Source organism: Lampetra fluviatilis, chromosome 4 (assembly GCF_964198595.1).
Source record: "Lampetra fluviatilis chromosome 4, kcLamFluv1.1, whole genome shotgun sequence".
NCBI lineage: Eukaryota > Metazoa > Chordata > Hyperoartia > Petromyzontiformes > Petromyzontidae > Lampetra > Lampetra fluviatilis.
The window spans coordinates 31,287,517-31,305,874 of record NC_136278.1 but is presented as its reverse complement, the minus strand read 5'-3'; the positions used below and the strand labels follow the sequence as shown (position 1 = coordinate 31,305,874).

General features: G+C 56.0%; 1 protein-coding gene across 4 annotated transcripts in view; it reads right to left on the bottom strand.

Moving 5' to 3' along the window:
* LOC144931756 (kinesin-like protein KIF13A) overlaps positions 1-18,358 on the bottom strand; it is a 42,477-nt gene extending 24,119 nt beyond the window's left edge. For all 4 annotated transcript variants that reach the window (XM_078856010.1, XM_078856013.1, XM_078856011.1 and 1 more), the window contains exons 1-11: positions 17,810-18,358; positions 16,989-17,094; positions 13,101-13,113; positions 12,252-12,312; positions 10,074-10,166; positions 8,801-8,981; positions 7,904-7,991; positions 3,892-4,026; positions 2,486-2,598; positions 1,273-1,384; positions 124-336 (exon numbers count right to left, since the gene is read on the bottom strand). In XM_078856010.1, the coding sequence (XP_078712136.1) occupies positions 124-336; positions 1,273-1,384; positions 2,486-2,598; positions 3,892-4,026; positions 7,904-7,991; positions 8,801-8,981; positions 10,074-10,166; positions 12,252-12,312; positions 13,101-13,113; positions 16,989-17,094; positions 17,810-17,864 (1,170 nt within the window). In that variant the 5' untranslated portion in view covers positions 17,865-18,358. The remainder of the gene's footprint in view (positions 1-123; positions 337-1,272; positions 1,385-2,485; positions 2,599-3,891; positions 4,027-7,903; positions 7,992-8,800; positions 8,982-10,073; positions 10,167-12,251; positions 12,313-13,100; positions 13,114-16,988; positions 17,095-17,809) is intronic.

Sequence of the window (18,358 nt, the reverse complement as noted above, 5' to 3'; positions counted from 1 at the left end):
GCTGTTTTAAGCCGCTTGACGTTATTAGGCCTGTCAGGTCTTTGGACTTGTCAGGGCCTTAATTTACAAATAGAGATTACCACCCCCCCCCACTCCCGCCCGCACCCCACTCCCCCGAGTCACCTCGGCCTGGTTGAGCTGGCTCCTCAGCTTGTCCACCTCGTCGCGCAGCTCGCGGATGATGCGTGCGTTGGGGTCCTCGTTGACGACGGCGTGGTTGACGATGCGCTTGGCGCGGTCGGCGTAGCGCAGCGTCGACAGCGTTTCCTCGTAGTTGTCCGCGGCGGGGCTCACCGTGGCCACCATTGCCGTGCGGCTGTTCCCGCCCAGGTTGTCCTGGCGAGCGAGGGAGGCGCGATGCACACAGATCGAGCGCAACCACGCGGCGCGCAACCTCAACGCAACCTCAACGCAACCGCAATGCAACCGCACCGCGTACACCCCTAACCGCGACCGCACAACGCACTCCAAAAACGCGACCACACACAAACCTGTCAGACCAATTCAGACCCTATTGGTCACCTCAAGCCCTTATAAATCTCAACCATCATCCTTGACGTTCGCACGTTCTCCCCTGTAAATCTGATATTTAATTTGCATAAACACAGAGGCTAATGCTACTTCCATTTATTTGCTCGACTTCAACATTACGAAAGCTTACTGTATGCAAAAGACCAGAAATTACGTTCTAGTCTGAATTAAGTAAATTACAATGGGTCTAAAACGTAAAATAAAATGACAATGTCTCACCATATATAAGACACGTGTTTTTACGCAAATGCTACAACTAACTCCGCTCTCCCCTACTAAATTGGCTATTTAAAATAATAACAATTTACAAAAATGAGAATTCTGGCAACCAATTAATTTCCTTTCATTTTTAATCAGCTGTCAATTCCATTTAAATAAATAAAGAAAATGGTAGAAAACATGTTTTGGTCAATTTGGGCTCAGTCCAAAATCGCATCCGAAGCGTTGCGACATTTGATACACAGACATTTCATCCCACTTTTTTTTCAGAACCAAGTGGCTTATCAAGTAGAAATGTATAGCAGCCAAACACTCTAAAAGCACGTTCATTCTAAAAATGTGGAGGGAAAAACCGGAGGCCCCGGAGAAAAATCCACGCAACCACGGGGAGCGAGAGAGAGAGACACGCAAAATCCAAATACACAGCAGGCGTCAGGGTCGGGATCAAACCCACTGAAGGCCGGGCCGACATCGGAGAGATCTCCCTCGACCGATTCACGCCCCTCACTCACGCCCACGCACCTTGAGCAGCCAGGTCAGCGCCGAATCGCGGTACGGCACGAACTTGTTCTTGTTCTTCCCGGCTGCCTGATCGGCCAGGGCTGAGATGACCAGGCCCAGCGTGGACAAGGACCTGGAGGCGGCAAGACGTGAAGACGCGCCGGCGTGAGCCGCAGGCCCGGCCCAGGGCCCAGTCGGAGCCTCGCGTGACATGCGGGTCGGGTTTTGGTTTGGGGGGCCGTGCGGAGCTGTGATGAGCCGGAATTGTCAGTGTTGGGGACTATGGAAGCTGTGGAGTTAAAATGTAATGGTTCATTGTGGAATAGAAGATAATAACCCGTTTGATATACATGAAATATTACGATATATGGTTTTTATTGTACGTGTTGTAAATAATAGGGGAACAGTGGAAGAGTGGTTCGGGCATCGTGCTGTGAACCCGGCGACCTGAGTTGGATTCGAAGCCCAGGCTAATGTCAGTGACGAATGATCTTTGCCAACCCCCTTGAGGAATTCACACTTACCAGCGTGGTGAAGTGTGGTAAAACAAGCTCCATGAATAACACGGCCTTCATCCATTCGCGGATTGACAAAGGACTGAAGATAATTATACTAAAATAAAGACCATTATTTACTCACGGGTTGTTCGAATCATTATCTTGGTTTTATTATTTTTCCTCAGTGGTCCCGGGTTATTGTGTTGCATGTGCACATGTTGTGGGGAGCGGTGGTGCAACGATTAGCGAACTGTGCGACGAACCCGGCAACCCGAGTCCGCTTCCCGCTCACTGTCACCACCAACACGAGTGAAGATTATCTGAACCGGTCCTGGTTCAGGTTCCTGGGACTTTCCTAGGTCGACTCAGCTTCAAATGAGTTCCTCACGCGATGCGCAAACTATGCCACTCGTGGTGCTGGCCACCCACCCCCCTGTTTGTGCCGTGCCAGCCTTCGTGGGTAGTCACAACATCATAACGGTTTGTGGGTTGGATCGCGTAAGTATAAATGCGCCGTAACCCTCCACCACCCGACACAGCCAGTAAGGTTCGTCAAGTAAACAACGCGCCAATTAGTTACTACTTCAGCCCAATTAGTTACAACTTTGTGAATAGTATTGGTCGTGAAAGCCTTCGTGTTAAATTTGCCCGAACAGTCCATTCATGCTATACGGGGAAGGGGGGGGGGATATTTGTCTCTGTGCGTGTGCATAGGTGACGGCGTCCGTTGCCCGCACTTGTTGATGTTGCTGCCCTCTTTGAGACGGTCTCCGGCCGCCCCCGTCTTGGAGGCTCGCTCGCTCCCGGCCAAGTCCACCAGGCTCAGCCGGCTCACCTTCTCACCCGACGTCTTAGGGGGTCAGGGCGGTGGGGGTGCGAGGGAGGGGGGAGGAAACACACGTACGCGCACACACGTACGCGCACACGCGTGACTGTCAAAGGTCTGCTGCCGCAGGTGGGGCCGGGGACGCGGGCCAGCGGTAGCGCGCGCGCCGCCCGTCAGGAAAGCTCGCGGTTGGAATCCCAACAGGCCGCCCTGGTTAATACCGCCACTGTTATTTTAGTGTAAAATATTCAGCGCTGTCTGCTTTGCGGTGGATGCTAAAGATCCCGTGATGTCATTTGAAAGGAGCAGGCCATTGTGAACCGTTACCTGCAAATTACTCAATTGGGAGTACACAACAACGGCGTAAAACTACAGCAGGCTGTGTGTGTGTGAAATGTTTGTGTGTGAAATGTAACGAATGCTGTGTGTGAAATGTAATGCAGAAATGTAACACCTCTACACAATAACAAACACAAAGCAAAACACAAATGATCAAGAGCTATAATTGGGATAAGTTGGCTTTCCATGGAAATAACGAGGTATTGTGTGTGCTTGCCAGTGCACGCGTGCGCCTGTGTGTGTGTGTGCAGTGGTGAATATTTGGGCCTCTCCTAAGTCAACTTGGGCTTAAATGAGTACCTTGTGGCATGTGTAAACATTGGCACCGGGGAGACAAAGGCGGCTGGGCGTGGTTTTTGCCACCCACCCCCTCGTGCGCCGTGCCGGCCTTCATAGGTGCTCCCTAACAGCGCTTGCCCCAACAGTTTGTTAAGGCTATGCGGGTGGTCTTTGTCTTTTGTCTTCGTGTAGTTTGTGTACACGTGTTGGTGCATGAACGCCAGTGCATTCGTGGTCTTGTGTTCGTGTGCCAGTGTGTCCGCGTGCGCCAGTGGGTATGTGCTAGTGCACATGTGCCGGTGGGTATGTGTCAGTGCACATGTGCCTGTGCGTGCATGCCTGAGAGTGTGTGCCACTGCGCGTGTGCCTATGTGCAACATGCCAATGCAAGTGTGAGCAAATCGACGGCATGCGTGCGTGCCTGTGCGCGCGTGCGTGCATGTGCGTGCATGCCAGGGCATGTGCGTCTTTGCCCGCCTGTTTGTGCATGGCAGAGCGTTTGTTTATTTTTTCACAAATTTGCCGAGCACAAGCCCAAAGGCGCCGGACGGGCATGTGGGCAGTACCAAACAGCACTATTATCAAAGTTGAAAGAGATAAGAGTCTTAACACGTGTCGTGAATTAAGCAAGGTATGTGTGTGCGCGTGCGAGCCGGTAAGTGCGTGCGTGCCAGTGCGAGCCAGTGCGTGCGTGCTCACCCCCGAGGCGAGGTCGGTGAGCGTCTGGGTGAGCGTGATGGTGAACACGGCGTGCGAGCGGCTGCTCTCCTCGTTCATGTTCGTCGCCGCCACCGTCCTCGACTTGTTCCCCTCCGACATCAGCGAGTCGATGTCCTGGTGACAGAGACGATGCACGGCTCACAACCGCCAAAGACGAAGATCCCCCCTTATAGCCTTAGTGAAGGCCGGCGCTGCACGCGAGGGGGTGGGTGGCCAGCACCACGCCCGGACACCTTTGTCTCCCTCAGTGCTAATGTTTACACAGCGCACCAGGTTCTCATTTGAGGGTGAGTCAACCAAGGGGAGGCGAAGGAAAGGTTCTGATAATCGTGTTGGCCGTGAGCGGGAATCGAACTCTGGTCACCGGCGGCTAACCGCTACACCACCGCTGCCCACCACCAACACTACACACACCACCACACTACGAGACTACCACACACACCACCATCTCACTACGACACACAGCATACCACCACGACACGCACTGACACATTGCTACGCACCACCACGACACCATCATACATCACCACACCACCGCTACGCACACTGCACCACCGAACCACTGCTCCACACCATCAGCACACTACAACACACCGTCACACAGCACCACACCACACTGCCACAATACCGCACCACACCACCAAACCACTATTGCGCGCACACACACCACCACACTACGACATTTCACCACCACAGCCATCTTTGTCGTCTTCTTCCTGCCCTTCTGCCTACGATTTCCCCAAGGAGGCAGCATGACGGTCGGCGCTCCCGGCAAGCCTCGCGCTACAAAGTCCACACCACGGGCAGTCGCCCTCCACACCACGGGCAGTCGCCCCCTGTCTGACTGCGGCCAGCGTCGTTCGACGGCAAACGCCCCGTTGTGCGTTCAACCTCTTTACAGGAGCGGTGCAGCAGCGAAAAAGTCAAGGCCTTCGCACAAACAGGCTCACAATCACCCAGCACAAATACACCCCACGACAAACAATTCTGCTCATTTCAGACTCACTGCTGCTAGGTGCCCACGTGCAGTGACGCTAATTATGCCCGACTGTTTACCCAGGGAAAGCTTCACCGAGCCTCGAGACGTTTTAGCGTTGTCACGGAGTGCCCCCGCTGCATTGGGATCTTTGCGCCAATTCGCGTGGCAGTAAACGGGAGAGCACCCGGAGAAAACCCAGGCATACGTGGGGGTGGGACGGGGGGGGCGGCTGAGCACTGCCACCTCCTGGTGGCAACCTTATACACCCGGCCCACCACCATCCCCCGCACCACTCTCCCCCTCCCCTCCACCCCTGTATACCACTGGCAAGCTCTCTGCTGGTAACCCATTCCAAGCGCTAGCCAGGCTCCCGCCTGCTTAGCTTCTGAGATCCAAGGTGCCCCGGGTGAAATTTTTAGCAAGTTTTGTACAGCTGCGACGATGAGTCAAGTCAATGAAGTGGCTACAAAATTGTAATGAACTATGTTTGTAGTGGATCACAAAGCAGCCGCCCCCCACTTTCTGGCTTCCGACAACAGGAAACCCCTCAACAAGAGGCCAGGCCCAGCGTGACGCGGCTGACGATGCCCACGACGTCACCAAGCCATGCTCATCACCTCCCGTCCAGCGGCACACGGGTAGGAACACAGCTGAGACCGTTTTCCCCCACCCCACCCCACTGCCCCCCCCCCACCACCAATTATCTTCACGTTCGGTCGAGCGATGGAACCGATAATAACCGGCAGCAGAGTAATCAACGATCACTTCAGTAATAATCTCATATCCCAGTCACGTGGGTGTGGCCATGAACGATGGCACGTGGGGGCACACGGACGCCACCGGCCGGGATCGCCCCCGACGGCGCGCGCACGTAGAGGTCGTGCCCAACGGCCGACGTCACGGCGGAGACAAAGCGACGCGTGGCGGAGTTTGGCAGGTTGCATGCAAGCGAGCGGCATGCGCATCGCCCGGTGGCTTGTGGGAGTGGCCACCCCATTCCAGGAATGCCGGCGCTGCAGCGCGAACACATTCCACCGTGACCTAACGCGGCAGCGAGCACACTGACACTCACACGCTCTCTCTCACAGACCCCCCCCCACCCCCCCCCAGAACGCTCACATGTACTCGCACCGACTGCCAACTTTCCATGGGGTGAGAGCGGCTCTGACAAAAACACAGGCCGTGTTTCCACGGCCCCCGTGTAACACACCGACTAACCCAGCACTGTACGTCAACTGAGACAGGGAGTGGTAACGTTATGTCATATCATGACTGTGTCTGATGAGGAGCGGTGGTGCAGCGGTTAGCGCACTGCGCTACAAACCCGGCGACCCCGAGTTCGATTCCCAACACCGGTGACGATTATATGAACTGGTCCTGGGCCTCCCCTAGGTCGACTCAGCCTCAAAATGAGTACCTGGTGTGGTGGGTAAACTTCCCCACGAGGGAGACAAAGGCAACTGGGCGTGGTGCTGGCCAGACACACCCTCGTGTGCCGTGCTGGCCTTCATAGGTGCTGCTCGCTAACAGCGATCGTCCCGACAGTCTGTTAAGGCGATAGGGGGGATCTTTACCTTGAATATCTAGCTAGAGGTGAGTGTGCCTGTGATATTTGGATGCGTGTGGGTGATATCGGGGAATGTGAATGCCTGTAGCGATGAGAACTCTGACGATGAATGGCGGTGCGTGGCTGTGAATGTTTGATATCTGGGCAGAGTGAGTGATATCTGTGGGGTGAAGAGCCTCTGTGTCCATTTGGCAGTCGCAGCTCTGTGGGGGGTCAGCTTCTGTGAGACGTAGTTCCAGGCAGGAAGCAGGAAAGTTCACTACAACCGCTCCACCCAGCTCCACTCGACTCAGCTGCACACAGCTCCACCCTACTCACAGCTCCACTCCACATACAACTCCACCCTCTACACAGCTCCACTCACTCCAGTGAGCTCCACTCTCCACTCAGCTCCACCCAACTCACAGCTCCACTCTACATACAACTCCACCCTCTACACAGCTCCACTCACTCCAGTGAGCTCCACTCTCCACTCAGCTCCACCCAACTCACAGCTCCACTCCAGAGAGCTCCGTCACACAACAGCCACTCTGCCCACCATGCCGGTGCCCGTGGCAGCCACAGAGCGAGCGACGCCCGCATCACTTAGCTAACCACACACTCCTGGCAAAGTTCACACCGCGAGCCGTCACCGCTGACATTAAAAGTGACACCAATTTACCCCTAATAGCGTGAGCCCCACCCAGCTCGGATGGGGAGGTGAAGGTTGGGGGGAGGGGTGAAGGGTGAATAATGATGCCAGTGGGATGCGGGGGGGGCACAGCACCAAGGCCCCCCCAACTCTCATCCCATTAGCGCTGGGCTCCAACGCTGGATAAGGATTGGTGCCGGGTTTGCAGTGAGCGTTAGGGGGAGGGCAACCAGTTAGTGGTTGGGGTCAGTGGAAGCCCCGGACAGGCAGAGACGGGCTTTGAAATGCCAGGGTTGTGGACTAAGCTGTTAACCCTGTCCCGTTCCGAGCGCTAATTCTATTTAAGCAGGCATAGCGCCGTTGGTTTTAAAGACGCCGTACTCACCGCAGAGAACCGTAGCGGCACGACCGCACTCTACGATAGCCGACGCCAAACTGTGCCACGCGCCCTCCCGCACGGCCTTGTGGGAGCCTCGGTACTGATAAAAGTTATTGACGTGTAACGTCACTGGAACGGAGTCGGAAGAGAAAACTGATGATGTACACGTACGTAGAACAGGATCGGGTTAAGCTGCTGGAGGACGTGTAACGTCACTGGAACGGAGTCGGAAGAGAAAACTGATGATGTACACGTACGTAGAACAGGATCGGGTTAAGCTGCTGGAGGACGTGTAACGTCACTGGAACGGAGTCGGAAGAGAAAACTGATGATGTACACGTACGTAGAACAGGATCGGGTTAAGCTGCTGGAGGAGCCACCTTGTGGGTCGGGCTGCACGGGGCTCAGGGCGGCGGTGCAGCTGAAGGAGCTCACCTGGAAGGTGCGCACGGCGAGCTGCGACAGGCCGTCCACGTAGGGGCCCAGCAGCTTGTGCTCGCGCACCTTCAGGGACTGGCGGCCGCTGCAGGTTTGCCACAAGAAGCAGTAGACACGCGCGTGTGAGCGGCATCAGAGGCGTTCATCTCCGGCCGTGACGATTTATCCTCATGGCGGCAAACCCAGTTGACTTTCAGACGAAGACGATTTGAAATAAAACAAATTTCGCCGCAACTTTTCCACCAATTGTATCCCGACTTGCGCGATCGTCCGTCGCGGTCGTGACGCGAAGAATCCATCCGGAACTCTCACGGAGCGGCACGACCCTTCGTGCCACAGAAAAGGCCCGCGGACACGGACACCACGGAGCTACCGCTGAGATCCCTGCAAGTGAAATGCCGTCTGGTCCACACAGTACGGGGCAGCAGTTTCCTACCCGCCCTGTTGCAGACGGTAATGTTCGTCGCATGACAATAAAAATCGCTTTTTTTATTCTCAGAGCTGGAATTGAGAGAAATTACGCGCAGAATTAAATGTAATGCGATTGCTATTTTGTGCCGAGTCCATGGACTCACTGCACTCAAGAACCCGGTTTAATCACAGCTTGGTCGATGCGATTCTGTTGGTCTCTATGCGAATCTATGGGTCTCCATGCAGGTCATGGGTGACCGAGCTGAGACCATGAACTCGCTGGACTTGAGAACTCAGTTTAATAACAGAGGGCTGATAAACCTTTGTTTTGAACCCAGGATCTCAGCGGGTACCGGCTCAGCGCTCTGACCTTCGACCTATCTGGCTGCACCAAGAGCAGACACTTGGCGGGCAAAACCCTCCCTGGGACGGACGGCGCGGTGGGTAGAATCTACAGGAGTTAAAGAGAGAGGGGGGCCTTACCCCTTGGGGTCGAGCAGGTCGCGGACCTTCTCGTTGTAGATCTCCATGTAGGACACCTCCACCTTGAAGGAGTGGTCGTCGCGCGACAGCCGGGACACGCGCTCGAACAGCGCCCCGCACAGCCGCGGCGTCAGCCCCGGCTGCTCGGCCGACCCCATCATGGAGTAGGACTTCCCCGAGCCTGGGCGCGAGCACAACGCAGCCATCAACGCCGACACTCCAAAGCCGCCTCCGGAGCCTCCCCGGGATCGCCGGCCTTGAGTGACCACAGCGACCCCGGCGCTGTCGTGCCCTGCGAGTCGTTGGTGAATGGGCCGTGGGCCCCCCACCCCAACTGTGAACGCCCCCTGGGATTTGCCGGTGCTGCCCAGGCTTGTTCCTGCAGCTCGTTGTTGTGCTTGCTGGTGGTGGTGGTGGTGCCGGGCCCCGTTGCTCTGTCCCAGGCTGTGCCGCAGAGTCAATGTTATCTCACCCGTGTGTCTCCCTACTACTAAGGCCCACTGAGCTATACAGCTCTGGCCACAAATGACAGCTCAACGAAGTGGCTTATCACGTGGAATGTCTAGCAGCCGAATACTCAAAATGCACGATTCTAAATGTGCAGGGAAAAACCGGAGGACCTGGAGAACGATCCACGTGACCACGGGGAGAGAGACACCGCAAACTCCCTGCCCTGACCACCCTCACCCCTAACCCTCCTCCCCATCTACTTGAGTGCAGTTTTTGTTTACGTTTGCCATTGCGTACTGAGATGCGATTGTATTGAAGACGCCTTACAAATTGAAATGGTTCCTGTTGTTAGGACTGGCGTAGCTCAGACGGGTAGTGCGCAAGTAAGCGAGCAAGGTGTGTGGTGTCAAGTGTCAGGAGTGGTGTGTGGGGTGCGATGACAGGTGCGAGGTGTGACGTTCTAAGTGCGCGATGCAAGGCGAGTGATGTTGCGACGCCATAGTGGGGAACACACGTGGTGCCATCTGCCAGTCATCTCTCTCAGCTAACCGATGACACCGGGCTCGGCGCCGTGACCTGTCGGCGGCGAGCCGTCGACATGCCACTTGTCCTCCATGAGCACCTAGCCTGGCACAAGCGCTGTAGCGAATGACTTATGGCTGTTGCTGTTGTTGTGATGTGTGGTGCAAGCTTTGAGATACAAGGCGCGTGTGGCGTTGGGCACAAGGCATGTGGTTTTCGGCACAGTGCAAGGCGTTAAGGCGCAATGTGCGCGACATTCGGCACAAAGTGTGTGGTGTTCCACGCGCAAGGTGCGCTTTACCAGTTTGCCCATAGGCGAATATGCACGCGTTGTATCCCTGGAAGGCGTTGTCAAGGATCCCATCGCCCAGAGCGTGGAACACGACCTCTTGTCCTGATGCCGGATTCACACCACACGGAGCACAACCAAATCAACAACCACCACTTCCACCAGCTGCCCACTCCAATGCAGCACGGAATTCACACGCACAGCCCCGATTATTGTCCATCTAATGCTGGATGAGGGCGTGGCGATTAATTGACCCAACTCCATCACGCTGGGCTGTGCGCGTTTGTGAAGGCGGGGAGCACAGGCGAAGGATCGAAGAAGCACGGTGCAGCAATGGATGTTGCTGTACCTGGCCCCTGCTGCCTGCAACAAAGCCCTGCACGCTCTATGTCAACCTGCCGGTGCACGGAGGTCACCCACCCAAGTCTATCCAAGCTCACGTACAGCTTAGCTTCCGAGACCTGACGAGACCAAGGGCATTCCGAGCAATTTGGTCAAAGGAACTCTAGCGCACAGCTGCCTTACGCGAGCACCGATGAAGGCCGGTACGGCACACGAGGGAGTGGATGACCAGCACCACGCCCGGCCAACTTTGTCTCTCTAGTGGCGATGTTTACACACCACCCCAGGTACGCATTTGAGGTTGAGTCGACCCTGGGGAGGCCCAGGACCGGTTTAGATATTCGTGACCAATGTTGGCCGTGAGCGGGAATCGAACTCTGGTCGCCGGGCTAATAGCGCAGCGTGCCGACTGCCGCACTACCGCTCCCCACACACGCACACACACACAGACACACGCGGTTGACGTTTGACGAACAGAGGCTGCACTACTGCCTCCGCCCGGCATGCGAGGCCACGGTCTGCAAACCTCACAACACAAACCCTCTCGGCCGGCGTGCGAGCGTTGAGCTCTCGCTCTGCGCTCCCCGAGTTTTCGATCAGACAACGCATGACATGTTGTGTGTTTGTTATCATTATTGTTTTTTTCTTCCAATGAGCCCCAAAGGCTCGAGGCATCCGAGTCAGCTCGTCAAACTTCCAATGTAAACAGACAACGCTGGGATGGTAGTCTTGACCCCCGTTGAGTTTGGACTCCGGGATCTGTATACTAAATATCACTTTAACCCCCCCCCCCCCCCCCACTGTGTGATAGTTTAACCCCCTTCACTCTCCCCCCAGCGAGTTGGGGCCAGTCATAGCTGTAATTGTGCTGCAGGGAGATGGCCTATTTAGTCTGGTACCTTAATACAGCCAAAAGCCAACGTGAACAAGGTTGTAAGAAACCTTGGGCAGACACCCGAACCCTATATTGTATTCAACTGGCGGAGACGGGGGTGGGGGGGGGGGGTGCAAGTGGGAGGGAGAGGGACGGGGGAGTCATATTGCTGTAATAGTATTTGTACCCAGGGCTCTAAATAATATATTGTATTCCGATTACGGACGGGGTCAGTTTTTCACAGTGGGGGATGTCAACTGCTGCGACCGCATCTAAAACAACATAAAGGGCTCCGACCCCAGGGCCCAATAAATCTCACACAGGCACCGAGGGCTCACTGGGAATTGGTGTAACCTCTCTCCCGACACCTGCGCCCCACTTGTGCGGCACAACGAACCGAGGAGTCCGCTCCTCTCGCTGACCCCCCACCACCACCCCTTCCCAGGATGGAACACCGCGAGGAGGGCAGCCTCCTGCTGCGCACGGCTAACATTCCTCTTCAATACAGAACGTCGAATACTTTCCAAGTCGCCGGGAGACTGGAGCAGGTGGTATGCGGACTAGTAGCCGCAGCCCTAGCGAGTGCTACGATGGATGCGGTGTGCCGGGCACGCGCATTTTTTTTTCCAGGTCGCTGACCCCGAATGGATGTGGTCGAAGTTAAGCTCTGGTTACACTACAGTGCCGGTCCCTAGGCACTGGGCAAGCGTAACGATGGATCGAGTCATTCATCCAAAAATCTATTCTTTTTTCGCCACCGGCACCGAGCGGCGTATCGTGCGTGCGAGAATTACGTGCGCATTACGCAAATCGTATGCGTGCGAAATGCTAACGTAACGTGTAAGCAAACAATTTATTGTACAAGATAAAAAAAAACGTAATCGAATCACGTAAGTGCTAGCGCAGTGAGTGGAGGATGCCCGTCGTGACCCCCGGGGTGGTGGGGGGGGGGCCTGGTCACCCGAGGCTCCCACCTGCGTATTTGCCTTTGTTGCGCTCATCCATGGACCAGAAGCAGTGGTCAAACGCAAACACCTGCACGCGCACACGACGGCACAAACGCACGCAGACGCACGCAGACGCACGCAGACGCACGCGCGCGGCGTCAACGCCCTCCGTTCACTCTCGCCACAAGCTCGTTACAAGCTCGGCCCTCCACTTAAAACTCAAGCGCGGCAGTCCAAGTGTACGTTCGTGCCCGAGTGAATGCATCAAATTGGCACTTCGTTGAAGTTTAGACAAGAACAGCTTGTTATTGTTATTACACGCTTTTATTTAACTCACTCTGTATGTTGTTGTTGTCGTCGTATCCTCAATTTTAACCCACTTCCCAATGTGGTATCGACTGCAAACTTGGTATACTTATGTCATACTGATGACAATACTATATTCTATCATTAAAAAAAAAAAATATATATTTTAACCATCTTTTTTACATGTTATGTTTCGCCTTGGGTCTAATTGTCCACGGTAAACTCACGTTGGCTGTAAATCACCACGGCCCCTTACGTTATGGCAAGCTTTGCGGCCACTTCCTGGAGTCATGGAGTTCTGCCATTACGAGTACGGTACATTTCATTAAAGCGTGTTTTGAAAAAAGTATTTTTAAATATTACTTTTTTTTAAACTGCTGTCGCCGTAGAAGCAAGGAAGCATGTCGGCGTTTCATCAACTGGATTTTTTTAGGAAAACAGGTTTACAGAGTCTTAAATAGTCTTGGTAGGAGACATTGGATAGCGGAGGTGAAACTGCGATAAGGAGGTGATACAGTGATACGAAATCAATGATTTCTTGCACGTGGGTAATAACAAGTGTCGGCTTACCTTAGGTTGTTTTCTAATTTTACAGAATGCAACGGGAGAGGGGTGGGAGAGAAAAATAGATAAAACAGATGACATTAAATAAAAGCAATAGCTTTAAGAAAATCTGTACAAAATAAGCGGCACATCGGAAGGCACACGTTGACAGCTCCAGAGATACGGGGCAACGGGGGACAGAGGGGGCACAGGGACATGGGGCATGGACAGGAACAGAGGGACAATGACACACCGCCCGAGGAACATGGGGCCACAGAGAAAGAGCGACACAGGAACAGATGGGAAACAGGGACACGGGGCACAGGAACATAGATAGAGGGGGCGCACAGGGACATGGGGACACAGGGACATGGGGCATGGGGCCAGAGGGACACAAGACACAGAGCATGGGAGCGACGTAATTGTAAATCTTGTTTGTGGGACATGAGCTACAGGGATTTCCCCAACAAATATGCCACTAAGTGCCAACGGATTTTGTTTTACGCCACTGCACACGAGCCGCGCACACTGGCGCGCTTCCTCATCGCGCACGCCGCCACATCTGCGTCTCCGTTGTCTGTGGTCAGCGGCGATAGCCCAGCATGGGACTGCTAAACCGGGGCTGACGGCACCACTCGGGCGCGACCACCGAACCATGGCTCCAGCAGCTCCCCCCACAGTGCGGGCAGAGGGCACCCAGCCCCCCCACCTTCTTCCCTCCCGCCCACAGTGGCTAAGCACAGGGTGCAGTGTTGTCATCACATCACATGGCAGAGGCCGCCTGCTCCCGACTGTACGTGTGCGCAGCTTCTTCTTTGTCAAGTCACTGCCGAATGAGGGCCTCCCCAACCCGGTGCCGGGGTTTGTGGGTGTTATTTGACCACACTTCTCCGAGCCGGTCAGTTGCGGGTCGGCGAAGTCTAGGGACCAGACTCCCGATCGGTAGAAGCACAGTGTGCCAATGCATGTCCACCACACTGCCCTCTGCTGACCACCTGGTAGCAACAGCCGCCCCACCGCAGCCGCCCGTGACAACCCCGGCGTGAGTGGTGGTCACCCATTCAAGCCGTCGTCCAGACTCATTGCCGCTTAGCTTCGAAGAGATCTGACGAGATGGGGCACATTCCGGCTTCGAGTTCATTACGAATTCACCCCCGGGGCAGACGAGAGAGAACATTATTACATACACCTGAGAGCTCCATGCTGGCCACGAGCTCTGCTCGAATTACCTGATTTTTAAACCAGCACGTAGATCATATTCTATTTTTAAAAACGTCACGCACGCACAGTAATTGTGCCCCGCGTTATACACCGCGCTCGTGCCGCCGGCTTCGCTGCTCGCTGGATATTTTCCGGACGTCGCCCCGCTCGCGAAGGCTGCCGGGTGGCGCGTGCCGCACCGTAGCCACAGCCTTTTGCGGAGCGCGTATTCCCGGATGTGGTGTGCCAGGGCGGCGGGAATATTTTTCCGAGTCGCCGACCCAGAAAGACCCGGCTTCGAAAAAAACTAAGCCCAGGGTGAACGTGGCACGGGGAAGCTGTCGCGTAACCGATACGCTGACGTCAACGGGTTTCGCGTAGACAAAAAAAAAGCGAAACTTTTTCAGACTAATTCTTCGCGTGGCTCCGAGTCCAGCTCGAGTTGGGCGACGGATGAGAGCGGGCACAGCCGAGGGGAGGGCTGCAGCACCACGCCGTAGGTGGCCAAAGCAATGACGTGACCCGCACATGACAGCTCCGCCACTAAGTACCCAATGTGCCCCGAGCGATGAGCACCGTGCCAGCTGCCACTAACCTCGCACCCTGCTGCCACGGTACGGTCACCGACTCAACCAGCAGCAGAGTTGGGTTTTTTTTTTAAGGAAATCCCCCCCCACCGCGCCCCCTCGAATGTCACCACCTCCTCGCGGTGCGAGTTACAGCGACCGACCGTTGATTAGTGATCTAGTAAAAAAAAGGACACGCCCGGTTAAGGGGCGCAAAGCGCAGGCAAGTGACTCGATTGAATAAAAAACAGCTTGCACGTAGAAAGTGGTTTGTTACCAGTGCGGCCACGTCCCAAACAGGAATAGGGAGAGTAAATGGAGCGCGTGGGGGGGGGCAGCAGAACCCAACCACAACAACAATCCACTGGAAATCTGTGAAACTACTGGACATGTGTGGAGAAGAGCTCATCGGATTCCTCCAGTATAAAAGTAATATGCTGGTTCTGATCCTCTGTCCTCACTCGCACTTTACTCTTGCTTATTACTAATGTTCCTTTACCCAGGAAAACCTCGCCGAAATCTCAAGACTCTCTTTCAGGAGGGCCATTCCTGGCAAAGTTTTTCTCAGAAGGTTGCCGATGTTGTTGCCACGTGCCTAAATCGGTTGAGAAATCTGCAAGCGTAACTTTTCAGCATTGGCATGTTTTGGCCAACACCAGTTACAATTGTGTGCGTGCGTGTTTCGTTCTACTCTCTTCATCTCAGACAAATCTCTTCGCTCACCTGCAGTGGAGTCATCCTCCTTTCGGTCATCCGTCACGTTCAAACCAATGCCCTTTTACTCACGGCACGGCCACGGTTCTGCATTCACCTGTCAGCCATCACTCTTCATGTACATCTCTCCGTTTCATCGCTCTACCACTCAACTGGTCGCCGTTAATCCTCGTCAGCCGTGTTTGTCTCTCCGCTGCTGGATGAAGGGCTCCACAAGCCGTAGCAATCCCTCACGATCCACCGCTGCGACCAACCACCCAACTCACTCTTGCACACACGCACACACCGATCTGATCGCTCAATCTCCGCGATAGTCATCCTGCCATTCCGTCATCAGCCTCATCCATCGCCCATCATCCGGTCCAGTGTTGTGTTCTTCCCAAGCTCATTGCACCGCTCTTGTCAATGCGACGTCTCGGATTTGCGTTTGCTTCTCCCATGCACCACGTTGCTTTTTCGGTCTCTCGGTGTAATTCCAAGTGTGCGGTGTGCACCGATGGAGGTCCTTTTAGAGATGCATCGCTCTGCTCCTTCTCGTCTTGTTCGACTGTCTCAAGGCTCTCCTTCTGCTCTTTATGTCATCAGTTTGGGCCCCATCCGCCTTCAACAACAACAACAACCGCCCTTAGGCGCCCGCACATCGTGGTGCCTTCAGGTCGTGTCCCTTCCACGGTTTGTTTTCTTTTATTCGGCAAACGTACCGATCGTGACTTTCGTCACAGCTACCACTCTTCGATCACCCGACGAGCACCGCTCGCTCATCTCGCGCCGCTTGGATCGCTCTTTATTCGTCTCCGGGGGAGCGAGCGAGCGAGTGAGAGAGAGAGACTGCCACCGTCAGCAAGTGTCGCATCGTCACTCGTCCAGACGCGTGGGGCTCCCCGCCGTTTTGGGCTCTCACGGAGCCAGATTAACAGGTTCAGGTGCGATGCGCTCCACTTTCGCTGTGCCAATAGCCAACGCTCCTGTCGGCGCAAGGGAGAGGCCGACTCTGTCCCACTGTGGGACGTATCCTCCGCCAGAACATGCGGGATTGGCTGCTCTTTCCGTGCTGGAAATATGTAAGCGAGTCTCTGGGTCTCTTGCGTGAGACTATGAAGTCCCTGTGTGAGCCTACGGGTCTCGGTTATGCGGAGAATACTGAATATTCCCAGAGGTCTCCCCAAACATGAACAATGCTCTAGCCACTGCTTAATGAGATATGCTCAAGTTGAACATGGCGAACTGGGAGGACAGTGACAGGCCAAAGAGAATCTGACTGCATCTTACACAGTAACGACTTGCATCTCAATCTCGTCTTGCCGCATGGGCTATACAGTACACGCGTACACTCATGCCTCTCACGGATCCATCACGCTCCACTCATCTCTTCCCAGACTCGTCGCTCATCTCAGGGTGATCACCCCATCCCACGTTCCCCCACGGAGTCTCTCACCTCCCGTCCGCCTTGACGCCGCCACCGCTGCCGCCGCTGTCGGGAGGGTAGAGCACGGTCTGGTTGTCATCCATGTCCACCACGCAGCGGGTGTTGAGGTCCCGCTCTGCCGGGGAGACGCGGGGGGGGGGCAGTGAGACGGGGGGGGGGGCAGTGAGGGGGGGGGCAGTGAGGGGGGGCAGTGAGGGGGGGGGCAGTGAGGGGGGTGGCAGTGAGACGGGGGGGGCAGTGGGACGGGGGGGGCAGTGAGGGGGGGGGGCAGTGAGATGGGGGGGCAGTAAAACAGGGGGGGGGGGCAGTGAGACGGGGGGGCAGTGGGACATGGAGTGAAACAGGAGAGACAGCCATGGAGTGAGACGGGGGAGGAGATCCGTGGGCAGGCCCCGGAGTGAGAAACGGAGCCGGGCATTGAGAGAGGAGAGAGACGCGGGGCGCTACGGGGCAGTGGCGGTGCGCTACGGGGCAGTGGCGGTGCAGAGGCGGGGAGCGCCAGTGATGGAGAACAGAGAGCCCGCCGGGGAGTGGTGGGCACGGGGGTGGGACGAGAGACATGGGAGTGAGACAAGGGGGTGGTGGGACGTGGAGAGAGAGAGACGGGGGAGTGAGGGGAGAGATTGGGAGAGATGCAGGAGGAGGGGGGAGATGTAGAGGAGTCGGGCGAGAGATGCAGGAGGAGGGAGCGGCGTGAGACGGCCACAGGGGATGGAGCGAGGCACGAGGGGGAGAAAGTTATGGAAGCGTTGGGGAAGAGAGAGGGGATAGCCGAGAGAGAGCCCCCCTAAGAGGGGTGTGAGGAGGAGGAGAGGGGGGGGGGCACTGACCTCTCTTGCTCATGGGCCGCACTCTGACGGCCACCGTCACCTTGGCGTCCGGCATCTTCCACGGCCCCAGAGGCGCGGCGGGGAAGACCCCGGGGCGAGGGGGGTAGAGACCAGGGGTATGAAAGGGGGTACACCCCCCGGGAGAGACGAGGGGAGGTGATTGCAGCTGGGGGGGGGGGTCCCTGGGAGTCGGAGGAGAGAGTCCTAGAAGCGGGGGGGGGGGGCAGGAGGCAGCCCCCCGGGAGAGACGCCCTCTCACTCCGCTCCTCTCCCGGCCGGAGCCGCCGGCACGGAGCGGAGGCCGCGTAGCGCCATGGCCCGGGGCGAGCGACGAGGAGGAGATGGAGCGAGTGGGATGATGATGATGACGAAGATGATGAAGAGCAGCGGAAGATGAGGATGGAGGATGGAGGGATGATGATGATGATGACGACGACGACGATGATGATGATGTGGATGTTGGGGTGTAGGAGGAGCAGGATGAGTGAAGCCCCGGGCCGCACGGAGCCGCGGCCGGGCCTGGCACCGGGGAGGGGCGGGGTGAGGGGG